At 34.9% G+C, this 23,867-nt stretch overlaps 1 protein-coding gene across 1 annotated transcript in view; it reads left to right on the top strand.

The window, feature by feature from the left end:
* LOC127939331 (cGMP-specific 3',5'-cyclic phosphodiesterase-like) overlaps window positions 1-21,741 on the top strand; it is a gene marked incomplete at its 5' end in the record, with an annotated part of 31,070 nt that extends 9,329 nt beyond the window's left edge. The window contains 14 exons of the mRNA XM_052536118.1: window positions 496-604; window positions 829-913; window positions 2,621-2,796; window positions 3,320-3,379; window positions 4,659-4,805; window positions 13,554-13,679; window positions 14,402-14,496; window positions 14,592-14,679; window positions 15,551-15,651; window positions 15,822-15,899; window positions 15,988-16,051; window positions 19,677-19,751; window positions 19,885-19,968; window positions 20,481-21,741. Coding sequence (XP_052392078.1) covers window positions 496-604; window positions 829-913; window positions 2,621-2,796; window positions 3,320-3,379; window positions 4,659-4,805; window positions 13,554-13,679; window positions 14,402-14,496; window positions 14,592-14,679; window positions 15,551-15,651; window positions 15,822-15,899; window positions 15,988-16,051; window positions 19,677-19,751; window positions 19,885-19,968; window positions 20,481-20,594 — 1,402 coding nt within the window. The remainder of the gene's footprint in view (window positions 1-495; window positions 605-828; window positions 914-2,620; window positions 2,797-3,319; window positions 3,380-4,658; window positions 4,806-13,553; window positions 13,680-14,401; window positions 14,497-14,591; window positions 14,680-15,550; window positions 15,652-15,821; window positions 15,900-15,987; window positions 16,052-19,676; window positions 19,752-19,884; window positions 19,969-20,480) is intronic.
* Window positions 21,742-23,867: the final 2,126 nt, after the last annotated feature.

The raw sequence follows: 23,867 nt of genomic DNA, 5'->3' as shown, positions 1-23,867 counted from the left end.
TGGGAACCTAATTATTCTTGGGTATTGGTAAGAATTACATTCCACCATATTTCTGATCTTCTTTCACAAATGTGTTTTGATTGAAACCTTAAGTCTTGTGGGTAAACACAAGACAAAGTAGGTATGGATGTGTTGTGGAGGCAGTCAGATGGTGTGACCTCAAAATATGAAGGAAGTGCAAAATGTGTAACTTTGGCAGCATGGATTCAACAAATTCTCTCTTTGAATGAGGTGTAAAATTGTAAGGGTTAAAACATACTATATTTTTATATTTTAATGACCACTTATTGTCATATCAACTCATAATCACGCCATAGCCATATGGGTTAGGAAAAACATTAGAATAAGTAAACTGAGAAAGAAATTAAAAATACAATTTTATTTTGAGTGAACTATTCATTTATCAAGATTTCTGTTTAGTACTTGAGTTGTGTAGTATTAGTGTAGGAAAATTCTTAACAGGAGTGCTAAAATCTTTTCCCCTATCTTTTACAGAGAATGCGATGTCAATAAGATAAACTATATGTATGCCCAGTATGTCAAGAACACTATGGAGACACTGAACATTGCAGATGTCACCAAAGACCAGCAATTTCCATGGACAGTAAGTACTCAGGGGAAAGCTGCACAGTAAAGTCAATTGGCATAGGGTCATCCCGCTCTGGGATCCCGATGTTTCTGGGATTTCACAGAGCTCTTAATCATTAAGACATTCACCTCCCCCATTTTGAATCATGAACTGCACCTTTTCCCAAAGCTGCTTTAAACTGAATTTATTTGACCATCTCTTCATTGCATTTCTTTTTTTCTTTTATTTCTTTTTAAAAGAGTGAAAATCTACAATCCTCAAACAGTCAAATTAAAAGTCTACTGTGCACGCCAATAAGGAATGGGAAAAAGGACAAAGTGATAGGTATGTGTGTTTTCTTTATTTCATTTCCACAATATGAGCTGAACAATTTTTTTTGTCTTTTTGTGTAGAGGTATGATACTATAGTTGGTACATTTAAGATTTATACCTGACAGAAAAACAACAACAACAACAAAATAAATAAATAAATTAATTAATTAATTTAAAAATCTTACATAAAAGAGATCCAAACCATTTCTAGGGATCAGAACAAACCCTGTAACAAACACCCAAAACACCACACAGATTTTATTAAAAATGCATACAATATATTTTAGATAGCATAAATGTGATAATAGTACATTTCAAAACAAAAAGTCCATCTCCTATTTTATAATTTCTCATGCATTTTTAATTGACATCAAGTTGCTAAACAATGGTGCTGTTCAAATTCAAGTGCACAGATCAGTAAGTCCTATAATGAAAGTCTGAATTGATTAGAATAATTTAGGTGGTCATTTTCAGGGTTTGAAGGGTTAATATTTTCTATTGTATGCTCCCTGAGTCATTCATGTTAAAAATAAATCCAAGGCTTTCTGTTTTTTAATCGATTACTTTATCATTTTTATCAGCCTCTACACCAAACAATAGTAAATAGAAATAACAGTGAATACAAATTAAAGGTATAATTCACCCAAAAATGAAAATTTTATGTTTATTTGCTTAACCACAGGACTTCCAAGATGTAGGTGACTTTGTTTCTTCAGTAGAACACAAACAAAATAATTTAACTCAAACCGTTGAAGTCTGTCAGTCATATAATGGAAGTGAATAGGAATCACGGCTTTGAGAGTAAAAAAAACAACAAAACAAAACAATTAAACCCATTGGCTCTTGACGATACATTAATGTGTAAAGACACAAAAACGATCGGTCTGTGCAAGAAACTGAACAGTATTTATATAGTTATTTACCTTTGATTCACCACAAATTCTGACATGTCCTGAGTGCATTCATGTCGTCTTTTTGAGTCTTTTTACTTCCGTTATATGACTGACAGACTGCAACGGTTTGAGTTAAAGATCTTTGTTTGTGTTCTACTGAAGAAACAAAGTCATCTACATCTTGGATGCTCTGGGGGTAAGCAGATAAACATCACATTTTAATTTTTGCATGAACTATCCCTTTAAGTTGAGACTAAGCTGATAGACCAAGTTGATAAACCATGTAATGATCTCAAATCTGTTCACCCTCATTTTTTTCTAAACCCATATTAATGTATTGATTTCTTTCATGGAACATGAGAAGTGAATTTATAATGAAGCTCCTGGACACTTTTTTTCATATAATAAAAGTAAATGGGGTCACACATTATTTTAAGGTTTAATTCTGACTATTAAAAAAACATTGTCTACAACCTTTGCCTCAATAAACTCTTAATTTGCTAATTATTAATAGGAAAGTATTTCAGTTTAACAATTTGGGTAGGATTAGGGATGTAGCATATGGTCATGCAGAATATGTTCTTTATAAGTATTAATAAACTGTCAATATGTTAATAATATGCATGCTAATAAGCAGCTAGTTAATTGTGAGAATTGGTCCCTATACTAAAGTGTTACCATAAATGGAAAATAGATTGAAAAGTACAGTACAGAAACTTTTTGGATACAATATATACATAATTAAATGATCCCTGTTGTACTTTAATAATGAGTATACAAAAATGTTAACGCTCTTGTGGTCTTTTTTTTTTACCTCTAAATGCAGGTGTCTGCCAGTTGGTCAATAAGATGGATGAAGCTTCAGGCCAGGTAAAAGCCTTTAATAGGAATGATGAGCAGTTTCTAGAGGCCTTTGCTATATTTTGCGGACTGGGAATCCAGAACACACAGATGTACGAAGCAGTGGAAAGAGCAATGGCTAAGCAAGAGGTCACACTTGAGGTCAGTGTGATTTCATACATTTACTAATTTAAAAAATGCTATAGCAAAATAAATTATGGCAGCTAACATCAACGTAAGTAGTCAAATCTATTTTTTAGCATTTTATTTTTCCCCTTTAAATAAATGCTCTTTTTGGACTGAGGAAGATATTTTGCGTTTTACTTTTTGTAGTATTTTAAACTCATATTTTAAAAGATTTTAAACCCCTTTAATCTGCTGCTACAGATAGGCTTCCCACTCATCTATTTTATTTTATCCCACCCTTCTGGAGCTGTCACAGTCAGAAGCACTGGTGGAATGCTGTCCCCTGCAGCTGACACAATGCCTGCACTTCACATTGTCATAATCCTCACTTTACATTCTCCATCACCCAGCACTATTATATATATAAGACTTTAAACAGTGTGTACCATTGTCAGCTGATCTCATTTGAGTATGTTTTATTCTGCATTCAGTATGATCTTAAAACAGAAACTTCACAAACCCATTAATTTAATGTGGGCTGTGTGTGAATATTATGCAGGTCCTCTCTTATCATGCCTCAGCTGCAGAGGAAGAGACGCGGGCGCTCCAGGTAACTGCGGTAAATTGCAATTTCTCATCATTTCATATCGAAATAGACCATCATCATCTTGAATGTGTCATTCAAACCACAATGTTGGAATATCAATTTATGAAAAAGATATTTCAAATCTGATTGGATGAGCCATAGGTTATTATAGGTATTTGGAAAGTGCAAAATGCTGAGAAGTATCTTAAAATTAGCAACCCTACTAAGTTAACTACATTTTCATTAGCACAAATTGACAAACATCTTACTGCCCAGCAACGCGGAGAATCAACATTTATTTCATATGTTGGAAAGTTAAATTCATTTAAGATAACATACGAGCACATAACAGAGTAACATATGTGTATCTTGTAGCCTGGAAAGCTGTATTTTTAAAGTAGTTTGCCAAACTCCCAAACTCAGTTGTGTTTTGTATTGTATCATATCATATCACTTTTAAAAACACTTTGTGTTGTTGACGAAAACCTCAAATCCATGCTAAAATTGCTGTCTTTCATAGCATATTGCTTCAGTTGAGTCTTATTCTTCATAGCGTTCGTAAAGAAAACAGAAATTTTCTATCTTCAGATAGCCTCTGGGAATTTCCCAGAGAGCACAGGTTGCTTGGATACAGCACTTTCAGCTGTCGATATGGAAAGCCTGCTCTGATTAGGCCTGTGAGAGTAATCAGGCAATTAAGACATGGACAGAGGCAGAATTTCTGCTTCAATTGAGAGTAATTTGTTTGCTAATTACACCAATTACTCTTATGAAAGCTAAGGTCAGCATGCAGATTTACCATTGTTTGCATAATTCACAAGGCATGTATAAACACCTGAACATATGCTTAATTTTGTGTATGATGGAATAGGACATTAACCAATAATACCTGAATTGTAGTTAATAATAAACAGATGTAAAAAATATGTTATCTCTGCAGGTGATTGTGGTTTCTTTTTCTCTACTTAAGTAGATAAAAACAACAGGAGAGAGGAAGAGAGTCACTATTTACGTGCCTTGCATTATCTGTTGAACCATTTTCAGCAAGAGAAGACAAATCAAGTGCAGCACGAGTGCTCTTCCTGTGCACTGCAAACTATGCTGATCGCAGCTCATTGATTATTTATGCCTGACAGTCAGTGATATCTTTCCTTTTAGTTTGGTTGTCTGTTGAGTGAGTGAAGTAGTGTGATTGTTCAGATGTGTGTGTGTATGTTTACAGATTAAGACAGCAACTGATTGTTTGTGAAAAAAAAAATCATTTTTGAGTTTCAAGGTGTAATGTAAATATCTGCCTGTACTAACTTCACAGGCGGCTACGATTCCCTCTGCTCAATCTCTCAGACTACTGGACTTCAGCTTCAGTGATTTTGACCTGACAGATGCTGAGACGACCCAAGCAACCATCCGTATGTTTGTGGACCTTAAGCTTGTGCAGAATTTTCAGATGAAGTACAAGGTATCTGCTTAGACTTTGTTTATTAGTAGTAGTGTTATACATTATTTCTTATTCTTGGGGTTCAGTGTTTGTACAGACCCATAAGCCTCATTACAACACTAAAGCTCTTAACTCGTCTCAAGTTTGTCTTGAATAATACCTCCAAGTCATGTTTTAATGTGGGGAGGTATTTCTTGGACTAATTTCACTGGATGAAAAACAGATGGATAGACTTATGCTGAATATGAACAGCCATATAGGGATCCAAATATCAAAAAGACTTGGGCGTTGGGGATGAGCTTATTTGACCTGGGTCAAGTAGAACCCACCTAGCAAGCACCCATTACACTCTAAAGAACTGCATTATGGACTAAATAACCTCTCTGAACACCGTAACCACTTCAGAGCAACTTGGCAACCACTGACAAAAGCGTTATGTCATGGTGCATTTCTACAAAAAATAAAAAACAAAACCCTGTGAACTCATTGCATTAGTTTTACCATTGCAGTGTGTTTTAGTTTATAAACCTTTGCCAGATTTACTGTAACAAAATCACTCAGACACTGCTAGTAAATTACACAAATTATTACAAAGAAACTAAGCAAGTAACACATTGAACTAAAAACTTTTTGAAGTGTAAAGACTGAAACACTATTTCCTTGTAAAAATTGTAATCTTGTAATCTTTGCTCTATTTTCAACTTCAATTTTTATATGTAATAACTGTGTTTTAGAACACCTAACCCCACAACTCGTGCCTAACAATTCCCCTCTAAAATCACTGCAATCCACTGATTAAGCCATGATGCCTAAGCAACCACATAAGAGTGCTAAAATCAGGAAACCTTAGCAATCACAATACATAGCCACCATTCTCTGGCAACTACCCACAACACCTGAGGGATAATCCACCCAGAAATGAAAATCTTTTACTCGTAATCTTTCTTTCTTTTGTGGAATGTAAAAGACAATATTTTGAAGAACTAAATAGTTTTGGTTTCCACTGACTTATATTGTATGGACAAAAAAAATAAAACCTGAGTCAATGGGAACCGAAACTGTTTGGTTACCAATATTCTTTCAAATATATTTTGTATGTGTTCCACAGAAGACATGATGGTGAGTAAATGATGGCAGAATTTTTGGGTGGAATAGCCCTTAAACATATGTAAATATATATATATAAAAAAAAAAAATATATATATATATATATATATATATATATATATATATATATATATATATATATATATATATATATATATATATATTTATTTATTTTCTTTTCTCTATTTTCTCTATGTATAATAGTATATCTGAAGCCAAAAGTTGAGCAAAAGCAATCTTTTTGCTCAACTATAAATAAATGTTGCAAATAACTCTGTGGAATCCATTCAATAAACCCTCACAAAGAAGAAAATGAAGAACAGTCCTCTTTCTCATGCAGTTTGAACTGTAATTACCAGATCAGGTTCAGCTGTCTATTAAAGCAAAACATCAGGCTTCACTGTGTGTTTGACCGGCTGCAACAAGCTCCTTTTATGGCCTTCAGTTTTAGGCAAGTCATCTTCCTGGCAGGACATGAAGTCTCCTTTTTTTATTGGTTTTCTGGGTGTGACTTACCCCTGACTGAGTGAATGAAAGCAGGTCTACTAGAGGCCACCACCAGAGATGGGACCAAGTCACACATGTGCAAGTCTCAAGTAAGTCTCAAGTCTTAACCTTCAAGTCTCAAGTAAGTCCCAAGTATTTTTTTCTTGGGCAAGTCAAGTCAAGTCAAGTCACAAGCTATGTCAAGTCAAGTCCAAGTCAAGTCACCTTAATATTGTTATTTTACCTGCAGAATCTGATCTTAATAAAGTTAAAAGACAAGATATAAGTAACTGTCAGTAAATTAAAATAATTTGGATTTGTATTGTAAATACTCATGTTCAGTAAAATACATCATGGAATCAAACAAAATTGTAACTTCCTAAAATTATTTATTTTTCACTTCTGCCAACAGTGTTTGAAATGTTTTACATTTTCAACATTGAGTCCATAAAACTAAACATCCAACAGACTCCTCTCTGAACACCTCTCTCTCTCTCTCTCTCTCTCTCTCTCTCTCTCTCAAACACAGTTTACATACAACATTAAACTGTAACATTTCTCCGCTCTCTCTCTCTCTCTCTCACACACACACACACACTCTCTCTCTCTCTCTCTCTCTCTCAGAGTATAGAATATAAATATGATGTATTTTCAGTTGCTTCATACTTTTTTGTTTTGTACAGTACAGACCAAAAGTTTGGACACACCTTCTTATTCAAAGAGGTTTCTTTATTTTCATGACTGAAAATTGTAGATTCACACTGAAGGCATCAAAACTATGAATTAACACATGTGGTATTATATACATAACAAAAAAGTGTGAAACAACCGAAAATATGTCATATTCTAGGTTCTTCAAAGTAGCCACCTTTTGCTTTGATTACTGCTTTGCACACTCTTGGCATTCTCTTGATGAGCTTCAAGAGGTAGTCACCTGAAATGGTCTTCCAACAGTCTTGAAGGAGTTCCCTGAGAGATGCTTAGCACTTGTTGGCCCTTTTGCCTTCTGTCTGCGGTCCGGCTCACCCCTAAACCATCTGGATTGGGTTCAGGTCCGGTGACTGTGGAGGCCAGGTCATCTGGCGCAGCACCCCATCACTCTCCTTCTTGCTCAAATAGCCCTTGATGCCTTCAGTGTGACTCTACAATTTACATAGTCATGAAAATAAAGAAAACTCTTTGAATGAGAAGGTGTGTCCAAACTTTTGGTCTGTACTGTACATAACAAAAAAGTATGAAACAACTTAAAATACGTCATATTTATATTCTGTACTATATATATATATATATATATATATATATATATATATATATATATATATATATATATATATATATATATTTCTGTAATATGCACTTGTCATGATTGGGTAATCGCGGCAGCTACATTTGTTTTTCTGATTAATTGTTTTGCTCTATGAGAAAGACAAGGTAACAAAATATTCGGGGCATATGCCACCTTAGCCCAACCCTAGCGCCGCCCCTGGAATGCGTTTTTTTGACGGCCTGCTAGCGGATCATTAGGGGCTGTTCACATCACGTCTTTTGTGCGCGCAAGTTCGTTATTTCCAATGTAGGCGCGCGGTATGCGCGCTCATAATGGAAGCAACGCGCTCAACATCTAAACTTTTCAGAATGCCGCAAGCGCACCGCAGGTCATGTGACAATAACTAACCAATCAGCTTCATCCTTTCTCGTATCAACGTTGAAAGCTCAGCTAAGATGAAGAAACAGATGTTCATAGCTGTATATGGATTTTGAAATGAATTTAGTAGCAGAGCTACTGCGAGCGATTTTTAGTGCTGCAAATCCATTTATCCTTTGCTGAAATTTCCGCATCTTCGTTGAGAGAGAGCGTGTCATGGTCATGGATGCTTAGCAACGACAGACGCCCCAGGAGCACTTCTGCCCGAGCGCTTTGGAAAGTAGAAAGCGGCGCGACTAGCGTTTTCCACGCGTTTTTAGGCGCGAACTATTGAAGACAAAAGCGATGACCCTGGGTACCTCTCAGGCTGACATGTTGATGTGATGTAATATCTGATTTAAGTGGGCGTGGTGTGTGTAAGGTAGAGAGGGCATGACTGATGATAGTGTCCTGATCCAGTCACGACGCTATTCTCAGCCTGCGCTCCAGCTGAGTAATCAACTTTATTTAAAAAAATAATTTATATATTTTATATTCAAAATGAAAACATGATGTGATTAACACTCAAGTCATTCAAGTCATCGTGTCTCAAGTCAAGTCAAGTCCCGAGTCTTTAACTTCCAAGTCCGAGTCAAGTCTCAAGTCCTAAAAATAGCGACTCGAGTCGACTCGAGTCCAAGTCACCAAGTCACAAGTCCCCATGTCTGGCCACCACAGTGCAGACTGATCAATCACAGGCTACTCTGATAATATAGATATCATATGTCAACAGAACAAAGCACACAGGCATACATTCCACCAGACTGACATTTTATTGGAGAAATTAATCATGTTACCTGTGTGAAGTTTACTTAGTTTATCAGGACTGTGTAAAGAATTTGTGTCTTAAAAGTATCTAGTCTAATCAAACTTTTAAAGTTTAAACGTACACCGGTTCACATGTTTTAAACCTAAATAAATGAAATGCACTTTTGGCATGAATGTCAGTGCCACTGTGTCACTAGTTGTCAGTGGCCTAGAATGATCTGTTTTGTTGATATTACATGATCTCCTAAATTTATCTTGGTAACCCTCATATTTTTGGATGCTTTTGATTCCAGGGTAAATTAATCTTAGTTTTTAAATACCTTTGTGTATAGGATACTTTTAGAAATAAGAAATAAAAGCCCTCTGATGGACTAGCCATCTGTGTCCCTCTCCTGTGGCCAGAGACGCTGGGATAGGCGAGAATGGACGGCTGGATGAAAATAATCATAACATAATTATCAAAAAGCATTGACTCTGGCAAGAATCATTTTTCCATGATGATGTCCAACAACAAATATATCAACAAAATAAAACAAAAATGAAATAATGGAATGTAAAATAAATAAATAAAATACTTAAAAATTTACTTAATAAAATATTGGGATTCAAGTGAACATGAAATAACAACCTATGTTACTTTATTATTCACAACCCATTTCAATGTGGATAGATATCTAAATAAAGAAAAAAAAAAGAAAATGTTGGCATTACATACCAGAATGAAGCAACACTTAAAAGTGAGTTTGGTAAAAAGAGATAAATAACAATTTAGATATTAGTTAAAATTAACCCTTTGCCCATGTGACCTTACCTTTTGTTGAATGATTAAAGATTGAATTGTACATCAGACTAGGAATTTGAATTTAAAAAGTAAATTGGGCTAATTCTGATATCTTCATGACTTTAGATACATCTCAGTCTAAATCCCACCTTAACATCCTGTTTTATTCAGAGCGATTCAGTTTAATTCAATAATAATAGATGAGTAATTACCTTTCCATTTTTAAGGACTAGAAAAGATTCCACAAATTCTACAACATTGTTATTTTAGTAGTAGTGTAATTTATTGTCTTCGAAAGGAAATTTGTTGTGGACTACGTTGCTGCATATACATACAAGAAATAAAATAATTAAAAAGTTAAATTAAGACTTACAAATTTAAAATAAATAAGATAAGCTGTTATTCTGCATTCGTACAGATACAGGCACAAAATAATTCTTATACCTATTAAATTTATACATAGGGACTCTATATCTTCTACTGGAGGGGAGCATTTCATACTGTGAATGCAAGAAGTGAGTTTGGTCCCCCATGATTTTCTGTATCTGATTCAGAATGCAATTCTCATATAAATGTTAAAGATTCAAATAATCTTCATGTCCAACAGTTTTTTGCGCTGTCAACACCAGGTGTGCTAATTTAGATTTAAGCTGTATAGTTAGGTTTCCAAACCATACTGCGACACCATACCTAACTATGCTTTCTAAAAAAGCTTTGTAAAACAACATCATGATTTTCTTATTAAATCCATAAAAACGTAATCTACATAAGAAGTACAGTTTCGGTCAAGAATGACCACTTGGCAATGGTCACCTATACATTTTGGATCAAATATAATATCCTCCATTTTCTTTATATTTAATATTAAATCATTTTTTTATCACACCAGTCGACAAACTGGCTTATTTCGGACTGGTAGATGTTTCCTATATTATCATCTCCATAAACAAGACTTACGATGGCTGTGTGTCGTAGTTTTTTTGAATGCTTACTTGAACATTCATTTGTAAAAAGTGTAAAAATAATTGGTGAACTGACACAGCCTTGTGGAACACCTGTGCTAATATTCTTTAGTTGTGAAAGACAATTGTTTACTTTTACACACTGAGTTCTATCAGTTAAAAAAATATGTACCACTTTATGATAGCTGGGTTTACAATGAACTGCTCCATCTTTGAGATTAACAAGGGCGGTTGAATTAAGTGATACATTGATCATAATTAATTAATTTAACAGGACTCAAAATTAAATCACACAGAAATAAATGGATTTGTATTTTATTCATTTTAAACACTTGTAAAAATAGCCTGCTTATTCAGTCGAGTCCGTTTCTGTTTATTTGTAGCCACAGTAACCTATACGTCACATTAAGAATGAATGATAATCTTTCTATTTTTCTAAAAGCTCCCGAACAAAAAAAAAAAACATTATTATATTTTTATGATCTAAACTTATGATGTTTTTGAGCTAAACTCTCGAAACAAGACTTATGACAGATAATATAAGTTACTAAATGAATACATGATTGTGATAGAGATTATTGTGATTATAATCCACATCGGATCAAATTATTACAAACACACGCTGCCGACTGAAAGTGAGTTTGTTAATGTTTATCGTGCATAGTCTTTTACATCGTTTTTAAATATTACTGCCTTGTATGGTGATCATAATCCACATCAGATCAAGTTATTTTAAACACTCGCTGCTGACTAAGAGTGAGTTTTGATATCAACTTATTTTAAAAAGTATTTATTACTAATAATGTTAAAGCTTTTATTTTTCTGAAATGATCTGCAGCGCTGAGCTCTCCAGTTGCGGAGAAACTCTGCCTTTGTTCATAACCACTCCTCTACCCCAGCTGGCCCGCTTTGGCCCAAGGTTTTCGTCGGGCCAAAAAACCCCGGCCGTTGGCCCCGGGGAAGCCACAAAGAGGCACGATCAAGCCCTGGAAGTGACAGTGGAAACGTGACTGGCCCTGGCACGTACTAGCACGCCCGGTTTAAGTTTGACAGTGGAAACACGGCTATTGACAGACATACTTAGCCTAACATTCTTTTGATCACCCCCACTAAGACTGCAGTCAGACCTTTTCCATTAAGGGACAATATTTGCCCCCTTAATTTGATTTACAGGTGCATTTTTACTGTTATAAAGTAAAAGTTTTTCGAGTCTTATTAATTGTATGTCATGTTTTATGTCATATTCTTGACATTCCTTTAAGTGTATTATTAATATAATAAAGTTATAAATGATGGCGAAACTAAGTGATAAATGTAGATTTAAAAATCGATCGTCTGTAGGTGGCGGCAAGTCACTGTCTAATGAGCAAGGTGAAGCATTAATTCCTTCATTCAGTAATGAAGCAAATATTTGTAGTAATGAAAGGTGTATTAATCAGTACTGACTCTCTGAATCATTCAAAGCTGCAGATTCGTTCACTAACGAAACACAGCTGTTGCTTGGAGACCAACACCAGTTCTGTTGTGGCTTTCATTGGAACTATTATTTTGTTATCAAATATAACAAACAATATTGACAATATTATGTTTAAAATGTAGGCTACATTTAAAATGTAAAATGGACACTTAATATTGCCTTTTTTGTTATATAAAATCATTGCAACATATGCAGTCTTGGATATTCAGGGAAAATTGTATTCTCGTAGGTTCCAGAGCGAAATTAGAACGTAACAGTGTTCGCGTTATAAAATTTCTAATCATCTTTTATATTTTATAATCATGCACTACTGTAAGTGACAGAGTGTTTTATGTTTCAGAAATGTGATAGTGCCGCCACCTCATGTGCACATATTCATTGCAATCAGTGCGGCCTGTTCAGATTACATTTTTTGTAATACAGATTACATTTTACACAGTCAATTTAAATAATTTGTATCATAGCCTGTGCCATAGAGCGTGAGCCCCAGGAAGGCACATTTTTGTTCATTATTTTTTTTCCTGTCGATATTGGATCATACAAAGTCCAGTTCATTTGATAAATAATGGTTTAGCTTCAAATACATTGCAAATATGGAAACATTTGGATTTGTGCTAATCGAGAGTGGAATGTGAGCCAATATTTTCAGTTTCACTTTAAATTAGATTTAGGCTTATTTATAGCTATTCTAGTCTTGTCTGCTTTCCTGTGAATAATAGGTTATATTTTATCAATAAACTGTTAACCATATTTAGTTTTTTCTCGTATTCTGTCTTTGTCCATTAGCATCCTTTTATCATTTTCTGTAGACTGACGCTATTCTATTGGGGAGAAACATTGCATTATGGCTATCTGCTTTATTAATAGTAATGCTGTCTGTTAATAAAGCAGATAGCCATAATGCAATGTTATTAATAGTAATGCTATTAATAAGGTTATTAATATTGCAATTAATATTGCCTAATAGTGTTTATTAGGCCTAATACTGAATTGTGCCACCAATGGCACTGTTATAGTACATTAAGCCATATTAAGTGTTTTAGAATGTCCCAAATCCGTGCCTTAAACTATAAGCAAAGCTGACTGTATTAATTAAAATAAAACTCCATGAATTGCTCCATTGTGCATGTACAAGCTGTATGAACCTCTAATTTACAAGCTGCACAGTAAACAAGAAATGTTTGTCCGAACTCAAACGGTTTTGCAAGAGAATACAAAGTTTTTTGTAAGGGAATGCAAAATAACTTTGCAAGAGAACACAAATGTTGTGTGAGGGAACACAAATATCTTTGCGAGAGAAAATGTTTTTTTTATTTACCTTGCACCCTAATTTTCTTTTTTCTTTTTTTTCACAACCATGTTCTCATGGTTCAAACATGGGCTCCGTAAATTTCTGGATTTTAGATTAATTAATAATATATATTTTTTTATTTAATCCTGAAGCACTAAATTTTATACAGGCTAATCTTTATACCTATAAAAATAACTGTTATCCTTGTTTCAGAGTCTGTGTCAGTGGATCTTAAGCGTAAAGAAGAACTACAGGAAGAATGTGGTCTACCACAACTGGCGACATGCCTTCAACACCTCCCAGTGCATGTTTGCTGTGCTGAAGTCTGGGCGGTTTCAGGTCAGTGACTCTGATAACAAACACAGCACAGGCAAGGGTCACATCAGCATTGTGGCATCTGGCATACAAACTGATTTCAGTCTAGCATAGCATAAATCAGTAACCATACTAAATCCTATTAACACATAGCGTGTTTGTCATGTAACTAAACAGTAACTAGGATATAAGCTTGCTTATCTTTATATTAAGGTGTACAATTCTGGATCAAAGGCTCCTAGCACAAGTAGTAATGATTAAAAACAATTATTAAAAAGATTATTGTACAGCATTTTATGTGTTATTCTTTTTATTTTGTAGTAATTGCTCTTTTGAAAATGTCAAAAAACTTTAGGCAGTTTATAGTTATAAGCAAAAATGCAACTAGCAGAACAGTTTTATTATGCGTTCCACTATAAATGTCTTCTGTTGTTTACAGTGGTCGTTAATCATTTGCATTTATATACTTGTTTTAGACTGATGGAAAAGGAATGCTTTCTTTGAAATAGTAAAAGTCTATCAGGAACAGTCTGTTGAGTTTTTAACTAGTTAAGTCTTGTTTTGACATGCCAGGTAAAATCTAATTGGATTTATTTTGCCTGTTTAACGGAAAGTAATAACAGTTATTCAGATTTACATATGACTGTGTTTGTTTTATCATGGCTATATTTTGCAGTGCTTTTCATTGCATTAACCAATCACATAGAAGAATGATAATTTTGTAAAGCAGTGTTTTCACTTTACAGAGTAATCTGAGCGATCTGGAGGTTTTAGCTTTAATGATTGCAACACTGAGCCATGATTTGGACCACAGAGGTGTCAACAACTCCTACATCAAAAGGTTTGTATTGACTTTAGGTTGGTGTATCAGCTTGTGTTAGCAACATGATGGATGTAAAAATGAGAATGATGCAGCATATTTGACTGCTTTCACAGAAGTGACCATCCCTTGGCCCAGCTGTACTGCCACTCCACAATGGAGCACCATCATTTTGACCAGTGTCTTATGATACTCAACAGTCCAGTGAGTATATGAGAGTTTTAAACATCTCATTAATCTAATTGAGAGTAATTCACTCCTGCACTGTAAATCCAGAAAAGCTTTTAAAAGTAATGTCTTATTTAACAGGTAATAACAATCTGTATCTTAGGAAACAATTAGCTGTTCAAATCGCATTTACACAGGGAGTAATTACTCTCATTCACATACAGCAAACTGAATAAGAAAGCCTGGGACCATGATTTTCTCATTGTCAAGGGGCTTGATGTTGTTATTTCAACATGCTGACCTTATCCCATGGTTGCCTGGCTTTGCCTGAAATATACTGTAGCATTTGTTGAAATAAAGCTTCTCTATTAGCCCATACTTAAGGTTGGTGATTTAAACAATCTTTTAATATATATAAAATGGCATATAACATATACACGGTAAAGATATGCTACCTCAAATTATGAATCTTTTTGATGGGATGTGCAGTTACTTGTACACTGTCAAATGATGAAATGTGTGAAGATATTTGAAGGAGGTACTTGGGAATTCTAAAAATGTCTTCACACTAATAAAATTTTATATTAAAATTGGAAGGATCTTTCGGTAACCCCAAATATTTCATTACTGCACCCCGCCCCCTTTATTTTAAGTGTATACTGTGTGAATATTTAAAGAACACAATTTAAAAATCACACATAGTCGGTTTAGTTATTACAAAATTGTGTTATATATTTTACCAGCTTTTTTTTATAAATAAGAGACCCCTCATTTTACATAAATACCCTCAAATAAATAACCATGTAAGGTTTTCATTATAACTGCATTCATCCGCTTCCATATATCTTGACATAATAATATAGACAAAAGGTTGTTTTCTTTCATTCCTACTGTCTCTCTCTCTCAGGGTAATCAGATTCTGAGCGGTCTGTCTCTGGATGAGTACAAGGCAACATTGAAGATGATTGAGAAGGCTATTTTGGCCACTGACCTGGCTCTCTACATGAAGTAGGTACCAGATGTCATATACAGTGGAGTCAAAGTTGCTTTTAGAAACCTACAAAATGTATTTATACATTTGTACTTGTATTTAGCTATTTAATGAGCTATATACAGTAGCTAATTCATTTCTATCGGTTTCTTGTTATTTGTTCATAATGCTGTCTTTGTTTTTACAGGAAAAGAACAGAATTCTTTGAGCTGGCTAAGAACAGTCAGTTTGTATGGGAAGACGATTATCACAGAGATCTGCTAAAGTGAGTGTCAAACATTCAGGAAAGAGGAATGTGTTTATGTTTGAGTCAGTTGTATATATTTCTTTATGATGTTTTATGTCTTCTGTAGGTCGATGCTGATGACAGCATGTGATATCTCTGCTATTACAAAACCCTGGCCAGTACAGAAGAAGGTAAACATGCAAGGATAAATATGATTACATTTACAGTAAAAGCCCACTTTCAAAGCTCACACATAAAATCAGCACAGAAGCACAAGGACTTACAATTGCTTGTGAAATGTTTATCCATAATATAAGCGTTATTGTGTTCAGTGAATAGTGATTTGTAGAAACTTTGCCATTATGTAACTTTATTAATGTAAAGTATTTAACTTCTTTTGTTCCTTTATATAGACAATGTTTCTAACCTTAAATTGGTTTAACACATTCCATCCAGTTGTTTTCCAAATTAAAAGCACATTGTATGCACTCCTATTCCTCTACTCTTGCTTCCATAGTTTATGATATCATCGCCACCATCTCTCTTCCATTAATTTTCTCTCTCTTCAGTAATTAACAAGCTTGTTTGCCGATTTGCAGAGGGTGGAGGTGTTGCTGCAGTCCTACTCAGTTTAACCTAAATTACCATAGTTTGGACCTTCACACTCTCATAAAACATAACAAAGAACATGTTGCGTTAACAATTATGCAAACTCATGACCTATAGACAGACATATTATTTACTGTATGGAAAACAGGCTATAGTAAATAAAAATGAAGTACCTTGTTACTATGAATCTTTTCAGAAATAAGATATGGATATGCACATATTCACATACTACAGTTAAAACATACAGCACATATTGAGCATTCACACTATTACATTTTAAATGCAGCCAGATATCCATTGCAAAACTTCCCGGTATCATATACAGGTGCATCTCAATAAATTAGACTGTTGTGGAAAAGTTCATTTATTTCAGTAATTCAACTCAAATTGTGAAACTTGTGTATTAAATAAATTCAATGCATTCTTTTAATTGAATGCTCACATTTTAATTTTGACCATTTCACACGTGAGTTTAAAATATTCTAGCTGAAAATCAGGCGTGAGTTTTTTGTTTTTTTTTAGATCACCTTATTGTTTCCATGGTGACGCATCATGCTTGTCATTTAGTTTTTCCTGCTTTATTAAAAATTTTCCCAAAACATTCTCACAATATTATGAAATATCTGATATTCTGATTCTGAAATGTGCGCAAGTAAACATATTTGGTAGTTTAAACACTTTTATATCGACTGTGTTAGTTGATCTATACCAGATGATAGGCGCCGCCATGTTAGTTTGTGCTGAATCCGAGCTCTGGGATTTACAACATTTAAATTCATCCTCTCCTCCCGCGGTAAACTGGGAGAAGAGCAGAGTAAATTTCAGTTACCTACACAATCTGTATATGATATCAATTAAAACATGTTGTCAGATTATATTTGTAAGAATCATTATTGCCATTTCCAAAGACATCAGCGTAAATTTTACAAACTGTAAATGTACGTTTTTGCTAGTACGCATGTGAAACTTTAAATGAGCATTAAATGGTTGAAAATACTGAATATGTGTGATAATATGACAAGCACTCAGCGTGTCCGAATCAGGTTCTGCGCCAGTCAAAGCGCGAAAGCAGATTTAAATTTAGCAGTTGATGACGTGATGCACTGAAAGTTCTAATCACACCGGTGTGATCGTACACTTCAGGGACCAGCCAAGACTGATCACACCACTGTGTGTAATCCTTTAGTGTAATCCTGTGTGTAATCCACTGCTGATCAAAAGGGTTAACAAAAACCCACCAATTTACTGTCTCAACAAATTAGAATATGGTGATATGCCAATCGACTCAAAACATCTGCAAAGGTTTCCTGAACCTTCAAAATGGTCTCTGACTTTGGTTCACTAGGCTACACAATCATGGGGAAGACTGCTGATCTGACAATTGTCCAGAGGACAATCATTGACACTTTTCACAGGGAGGGTAGGCCACAAACATTCATTGCCAAAGTAGCTGGCTGTTCACAGAGTGCTTTATCCAAGCATTTTAACAGAAAGTTGAGTGGAAGGAAAGAGTGTGGAAGAAAAAGATGCAAAAGCAACCGAGAGAACCGCAGCCTTATGAGGATTGTCAAGCAAAATCTATTCAAGAATTTGAGTGAACTTCACAAGGAATGGACTGAGCCTGGGGTCAAGGCATACAGACGTGCCAAGGAATTTGTCTACAGTTGTCGTATTCCTCTTGTTAGGTCACTCCTGAACCACAGAAAATGTCAGAGGTGTCTTACCTGGGCTAAGGAGAAGAAGAACTGGACTGTTGCCCAGTGGTCCAAAGTCATCTTTTCAGACGTTTTGTATTTAAAGCTGCAGTAGGTAACTTTTGTAAAAATATATTTTTTACATATTTGTTAAACCTGTCATTATGTCCTGGCAGTAGAATATGAGACCGATAATCTGTGAAAAAATCAAGCTCCTCTGGCTCCTCCCAGTGGTCCTATTGCCTTTTGCAGTTACGGTTAAGAACCAACCAATCAGAGCTGCGGTCCGTAACTTTGTTTGTTTTCAAAATGTAGAAAAATGTATATAATAAGCGAGTATACCATGAATCCATTTTCCAAACCGTGTTTTTAGCTTGTCCTGAATCACTAGGGTGCACCTATAATAAGTGTTTATATTCAGACTACTTCAGATTGCTTCCGTGGTACCGGGGCGGAGTAACCCAGTACCTTTGTGATTCTTCATTGACATAAACAGATAGAAGTAGCTCCGGCTACAATGTTCTTCCGCAAGATGCAAGCATTTCTGTTTATTAACCGCTAGAGCGGCAAAAGTTCCCTACCGCAGCTTTAATTTGGAAACCAAGGTCCTAGAGATTCTGGAGGGAGGGTGCAGAAGATAATAGCCCAAGTTGTTTTAAGTCCAGTGTTCAGTTTCCACAGTCTGTGATGATTTTGGGTGCAATTTCATCTGCTGGTGTTGGTCCATTGTGTTTTTTGAAAACCAAAGTCACTGCACCCATTTACCAATCAGTTTTGGAGCACTTCATGCTTCCTTCTGCTGACAAGCTTTTTAAAAATGCTGATTTCATTTTCCAGCAGAACTTTGGCTGCCCACACTGCCAAAAGCACCTAAAGCAGGTTAAATGACCATGGTGTTTGTGTGCTTGACTGGTCAGCAAACTCACCAGACCTGAACCTGGAGAGAATATATGGGGTATTATGTTAAGATGAAGAAAAAAGACCAAAAAAATGCAGATGAGCTGAAGGCCACTGTAAAAGAAACCTGGGCTTCCATACCACCTCAGCAGTGCCACAAACTGATCACCTCCATGGCACAGTGAACTGAGGCAGTAATTTAAGCAAAAGGAGCCTTTACCAAGTACTGAGTACATGTACAGTAAGTGAACATACTTTCCAGAAGGCCAACAATTCACTAAACATTTTTTTATTGGTTTTATGAAGTATTCTAATTTGTTGACATTAATTGGTGGGTTTTTATTAATTGTGAGCCAAAATCATCACAATTAAAAGAACCAAAGACTTAAACTACTTCAGTCTGTGTGCATTGAATTTATTTAATACACAAGTTTCACAATTTGATCTTTTCCACGACATTCTAATTTATTGAGATGCGCCTGTATAACAAATCCCTAACCCTAAATATTGCAGATGGCATTAATAAGCAAATCTGTGAGGGTGTAAAATATTGAAAATTTTGTTCAATAAAAGGAAGAACCAATTCAGTAATTTCCATTTATTTATGTTTCAACAGATAGCAGAATTGGTTGCCACAGAGTTCTTTGAACAAGGTGATAAGGAGCGGCGAGAGCTAAACATTGAACCTATTGTAAGCTCTTTACTTACTCTATGGAAAAAAAATGTATTATAAGTTTTAGAAGACTGGGGCACTTTAGAACCAGGTCATTAACTCTCTGGAGGATGGGATAAAATTACTAACCATGTGACTTGATTCTTCCAAGGATCTGATGAACAGGGAGAAACAGGATAAAATTCCCAGCATGCAAGTGTCTTTTATTGATGCCATTTGTACACAGTTATACGAGGTAAATAATATTTTCTTTTGTCATTTATATTTAATATCGGTGCTAATTTTAAAAGTATCTCAACCATCCAAAAAAACACCTTGGCTTAACCAATGGTGTGGCCCTACCGGTTTGGTGTCTGATGTGAAATGCAAATCACACAAGTTTTAATTTTAACGTACATTTAGTTTCAAGCCATACTGATTGATTTTTTTTTATTATTATATCACTAACTGCTTTTTTGTGGATCATCATTGGTTGGGTGTGTGTATTATAAATACCTCAACCTGTGTGGGTGTTTTAACTCATGTACTCATCTTCATGTCATTCTAAACTTGTATTCATCTCTTATATTTTGAAATATGACTGATGAAATTTTGTCTGGAACACAACATTCTTTAAAATATGAGTAAATGATGACAGATTTTTTTTTTTTTGGGGGGGGGGGGGGGGGGGTTATCTATTCGACTTCATCAGTGATAACTGTTTATTGATTGTCCTTCTGCTCTCTTGCCACGTGCTTGTGTGAACAGGCGCTGACAGGTTTCTCAGAGTACTGCTCCCCCCTGCTGGAAGGTTGTAGAACGAACAGGCAGAATTGGAAGCAGCTTGCCGAGCGAGGAGAGGAAGCTTTGCTTAATGGATGACTGTAACTTTTCTTTTGAAATGCAGACGTCCTTGGGCTATTCATATCTTTCCCTGCCCCTTTCCCAGAGACTAAAGGATTACAAGACCCTGGTTTGATGATATTCACATGACTGCTCTGGCCATTCCACGAAGCATAATGTAGAAGGTTAAAAGTGCAAGTTTGGGTTAGATGCATCAGAATAAAGTCTATTTTTAAATAGAGACTGCTGTGCTGTAAAAGACTTGATGAAGAAAAGAGGGAAAGATTGATTTACCTGTGCAACCCAGCTGATAAAAAAAAAATAACTATGACCAAATTATCTTACTAAAAGAATGTCCCAGGTTCTTTCCAAAGCATTTAAAAAAAAAAAATAATAATTTCAAAATGTTTGCTAGATTGTAAAAACAAAAATGACATTTAGGCCACATTAACAAACTCACAATCAAAGAGGTAAAGCATTCCAAAGACAGAAGCATACAGGTTGTATTTTTGTAACTAATTATAAAGCTGTTAAAAGTTGTAAAACTGTAGCATTGTCTAAATAATATATCTTTCTTTACTGTTCTAGACGTATTAATTTCTGTGTTAACAGTGTAATTCCTGTGGGTGGAGTTGCTCCATGTAAACAACACTTGATTTCTGGTAACCATAAACGTGGCTGGAGTTGAGATATGAGGTATAAGACTACACAGATAAGCTTAGCTAGCAGTTCTAGCATTTTAGTTTGGTGTGTATCATGTAATGTTTACCTTGTAGTTATACATTTGAAAAGCATGAATTTGAACATTTATTGTGGTGCAGTGCCTTCCCTCATGGATTTCCTAATTTCAATCTACCTGTTTTACTCCAAGCACGATTGTTTCCTGTTTTTATAACATTTCAAAACTATTTTATTTTATAACCAACAGCATACCAGCTTGTATTGAGCCCAGAACATTCCTTATTTATTGTTGTCTTTTTTTTGTACAGCTCACTCACTGAATTACTGAAATACGCACATATACAAAATATTTATCTACATTGCTCTGCTAAAGCTGACATAAAAGGAACACATCAAACACGTGTTTCACTGTTTAACCTCATCCCATGTCACTTTGTGTTACACCATTATACTATGTTGTAGATTTTATTTTTCACCTACATTGCATATAAAGAAATCAATAGCCTGTGTTATGTGAACTTATTCATCATCTGTTACACCAATGTGTTAAATTCACAACACAAAAACTGCTTGTTTTTGGAGTGTAATGGAAATAAGATGTCTTTAGAAATGTAAAGATCAAAGTGCTGTCACTGTGTGTCCATTTGGCATGTTCAAAAAGAAACCGGTTCCACACCTGACATTAACGATGCACCTTTTTTCCCTGTCTATTAAAAGGATTTTATAGTTGACCAGTTAACAAATTGGATGGAAAAGTGTACCTTTTTAGGTCTGGTCATTGTTTTGCCTTGTTCATTTTTGTATTTCACTTAAATATTCCTGTAGTGTACATAATGAAAATAGCTGCAAGCAGCAATTAAAGAACCAAGCACAACAGAGAGCTAAAATAAAGAGCTGCATTTAATTACTCAGTAAAGACCTACCTTCCTGCAGACTTACTGCGTCCACACAAAACCAGACCATTCCCTATGTGAGATATATATATTTTACTCTTGTCTCAAGAAATATCTGCATCCAATTGAAACCGCTAAACCAACACAAAATGATTTAGTATATACGCAGGACCAGTATGTGGCGCTGTAATTCTGCCACAGAGATAAAATAAAAATGGAGAAGACATGGATCATGTACATAAACTTTGCATGCAGTATTCAAGTTCAGTATACAAATTATTAACCATGCTTTAAAAGAAATGTTTGGTCTATCAGAAAACGTTGGCTACATTTTTTGCCAGCATTGTCTAAAGATGATCCGAGCAGATTTTTTGAAAATCTGACAAAAAGTCTAGGATAAGAAGAGTAGATGAATTCGCTAAACTCAAAATAGGGAAACATTTTGACCCATAGAAATGTCCATTTTGGTATGCATTTAACTCCGTAAGAGCAGGGGAATCTTGCCTTTACACTTTATGGTTAAAAGGTTATTAGCAAAAAATATGAGTGCATTAGTTGTGCTAGAGAGTTTGAGATCGAGACTCCAAATATGTCGTGGTTAATATTGAGACCATCCTCTATCTGTGTGCCAGATTTCACAACTTTCCCGCAAGCAGTTATATGGGCTTCCATGCACTTCCAGAGTGGAGGACGAAGAAAAAAAAAGAAAACTAACTGATACAGTAGGTGCTTGGGCGCAAATAATATTTCTCATAAATACAAATATTCCATGTAGAAAATATGATCATAAAATCTTTATAAGTTTATAATTAAAATTGCGTTATAAGTTAAAAAATCTGAAAAACCTTTTTAAAAATAGTTTTATCTACAAGCATAACATACTAATCCAATTCTCCAACTAGATTACTTGCTATAAAAGGGAAAGACTGCCCTTCCACCTCTTCTCACGCTAATGAGCCCAGCAGGTTTTTCTCTGATGTGTCTTCAACCAAGCCATCGGCAATAGAAGACTTTGATGTCCAAAGAATGACAGGTTCAAAGCAGAATGTGCCACCCTGTTTCAAATGAAACACATTTACATACTTTATTCTGCTCAAAATTTCAATAATGGAGACGCTACTCCCCTTTATTTGTGATACACACTTTTCGATGTTGGAAATTAATGCAACACTGCCATTCAAAATAAAAAACTTCACTAAATATAAGAGCTTATACCATGCATGTGGTTTGAGTAAATTAAGTTCTCATATGGCTTAAAAAATAATAAATAAAAAAAACATTACATAGCATGTATATTTTTATTTTTTAATTATCAGTGATCATTCTCCATACAGTAGTGAGAATCATCATGTAGTTATAGTTTTAGAACCAATATTGCCTTAACACCGATGCGGTACCAATAATGCAGTAGTAAAACTACTTATGCAACATATTAAAGGAAAGTCTTTTGAATTTGTGTTGAAATACAGACCCAGATGTGTTCTTGACAGGTTCTGTGCAAGTCACATAAGGAAATGTAAACTTAGATTTTGTCGCCATCTAGAGAATAGCTACTGAAAAATATCAAAGAAACATCAGTAATACAATCTTGGAAACAAGAAATTTATTTTCTGTATTAGGAAATGCATTCTTTAAAATGACAACAAATAAGAAATTACATTATAGAGATATATACACAAGGCTGCAAAGTTGAACACAACAGCAAAACACAAAAACAGAACAGAACACAAAACACAAA

The sequence above is a fragment of the Carassius gibelio genome, chromosome A2, assembly GCF_023724105.1.
Source record: "Carassius gibelio isolate Cgi1373 ecotype wild population from Czech Republic chromosome A2, carGib1.2-hapl.c, whole genome shotgun sequence".
NCBI lineage: Eukaryota > Metazoa > Chordata > Actinopteri > Cypriniformes > Cyprinidae > Carassius > Carassius gibelio.
The sequence above is the reverse complement of the archived record's forward strand: the minus strand, read 5'-3'. Positions and strand labels throughout refer to the sequence as shown.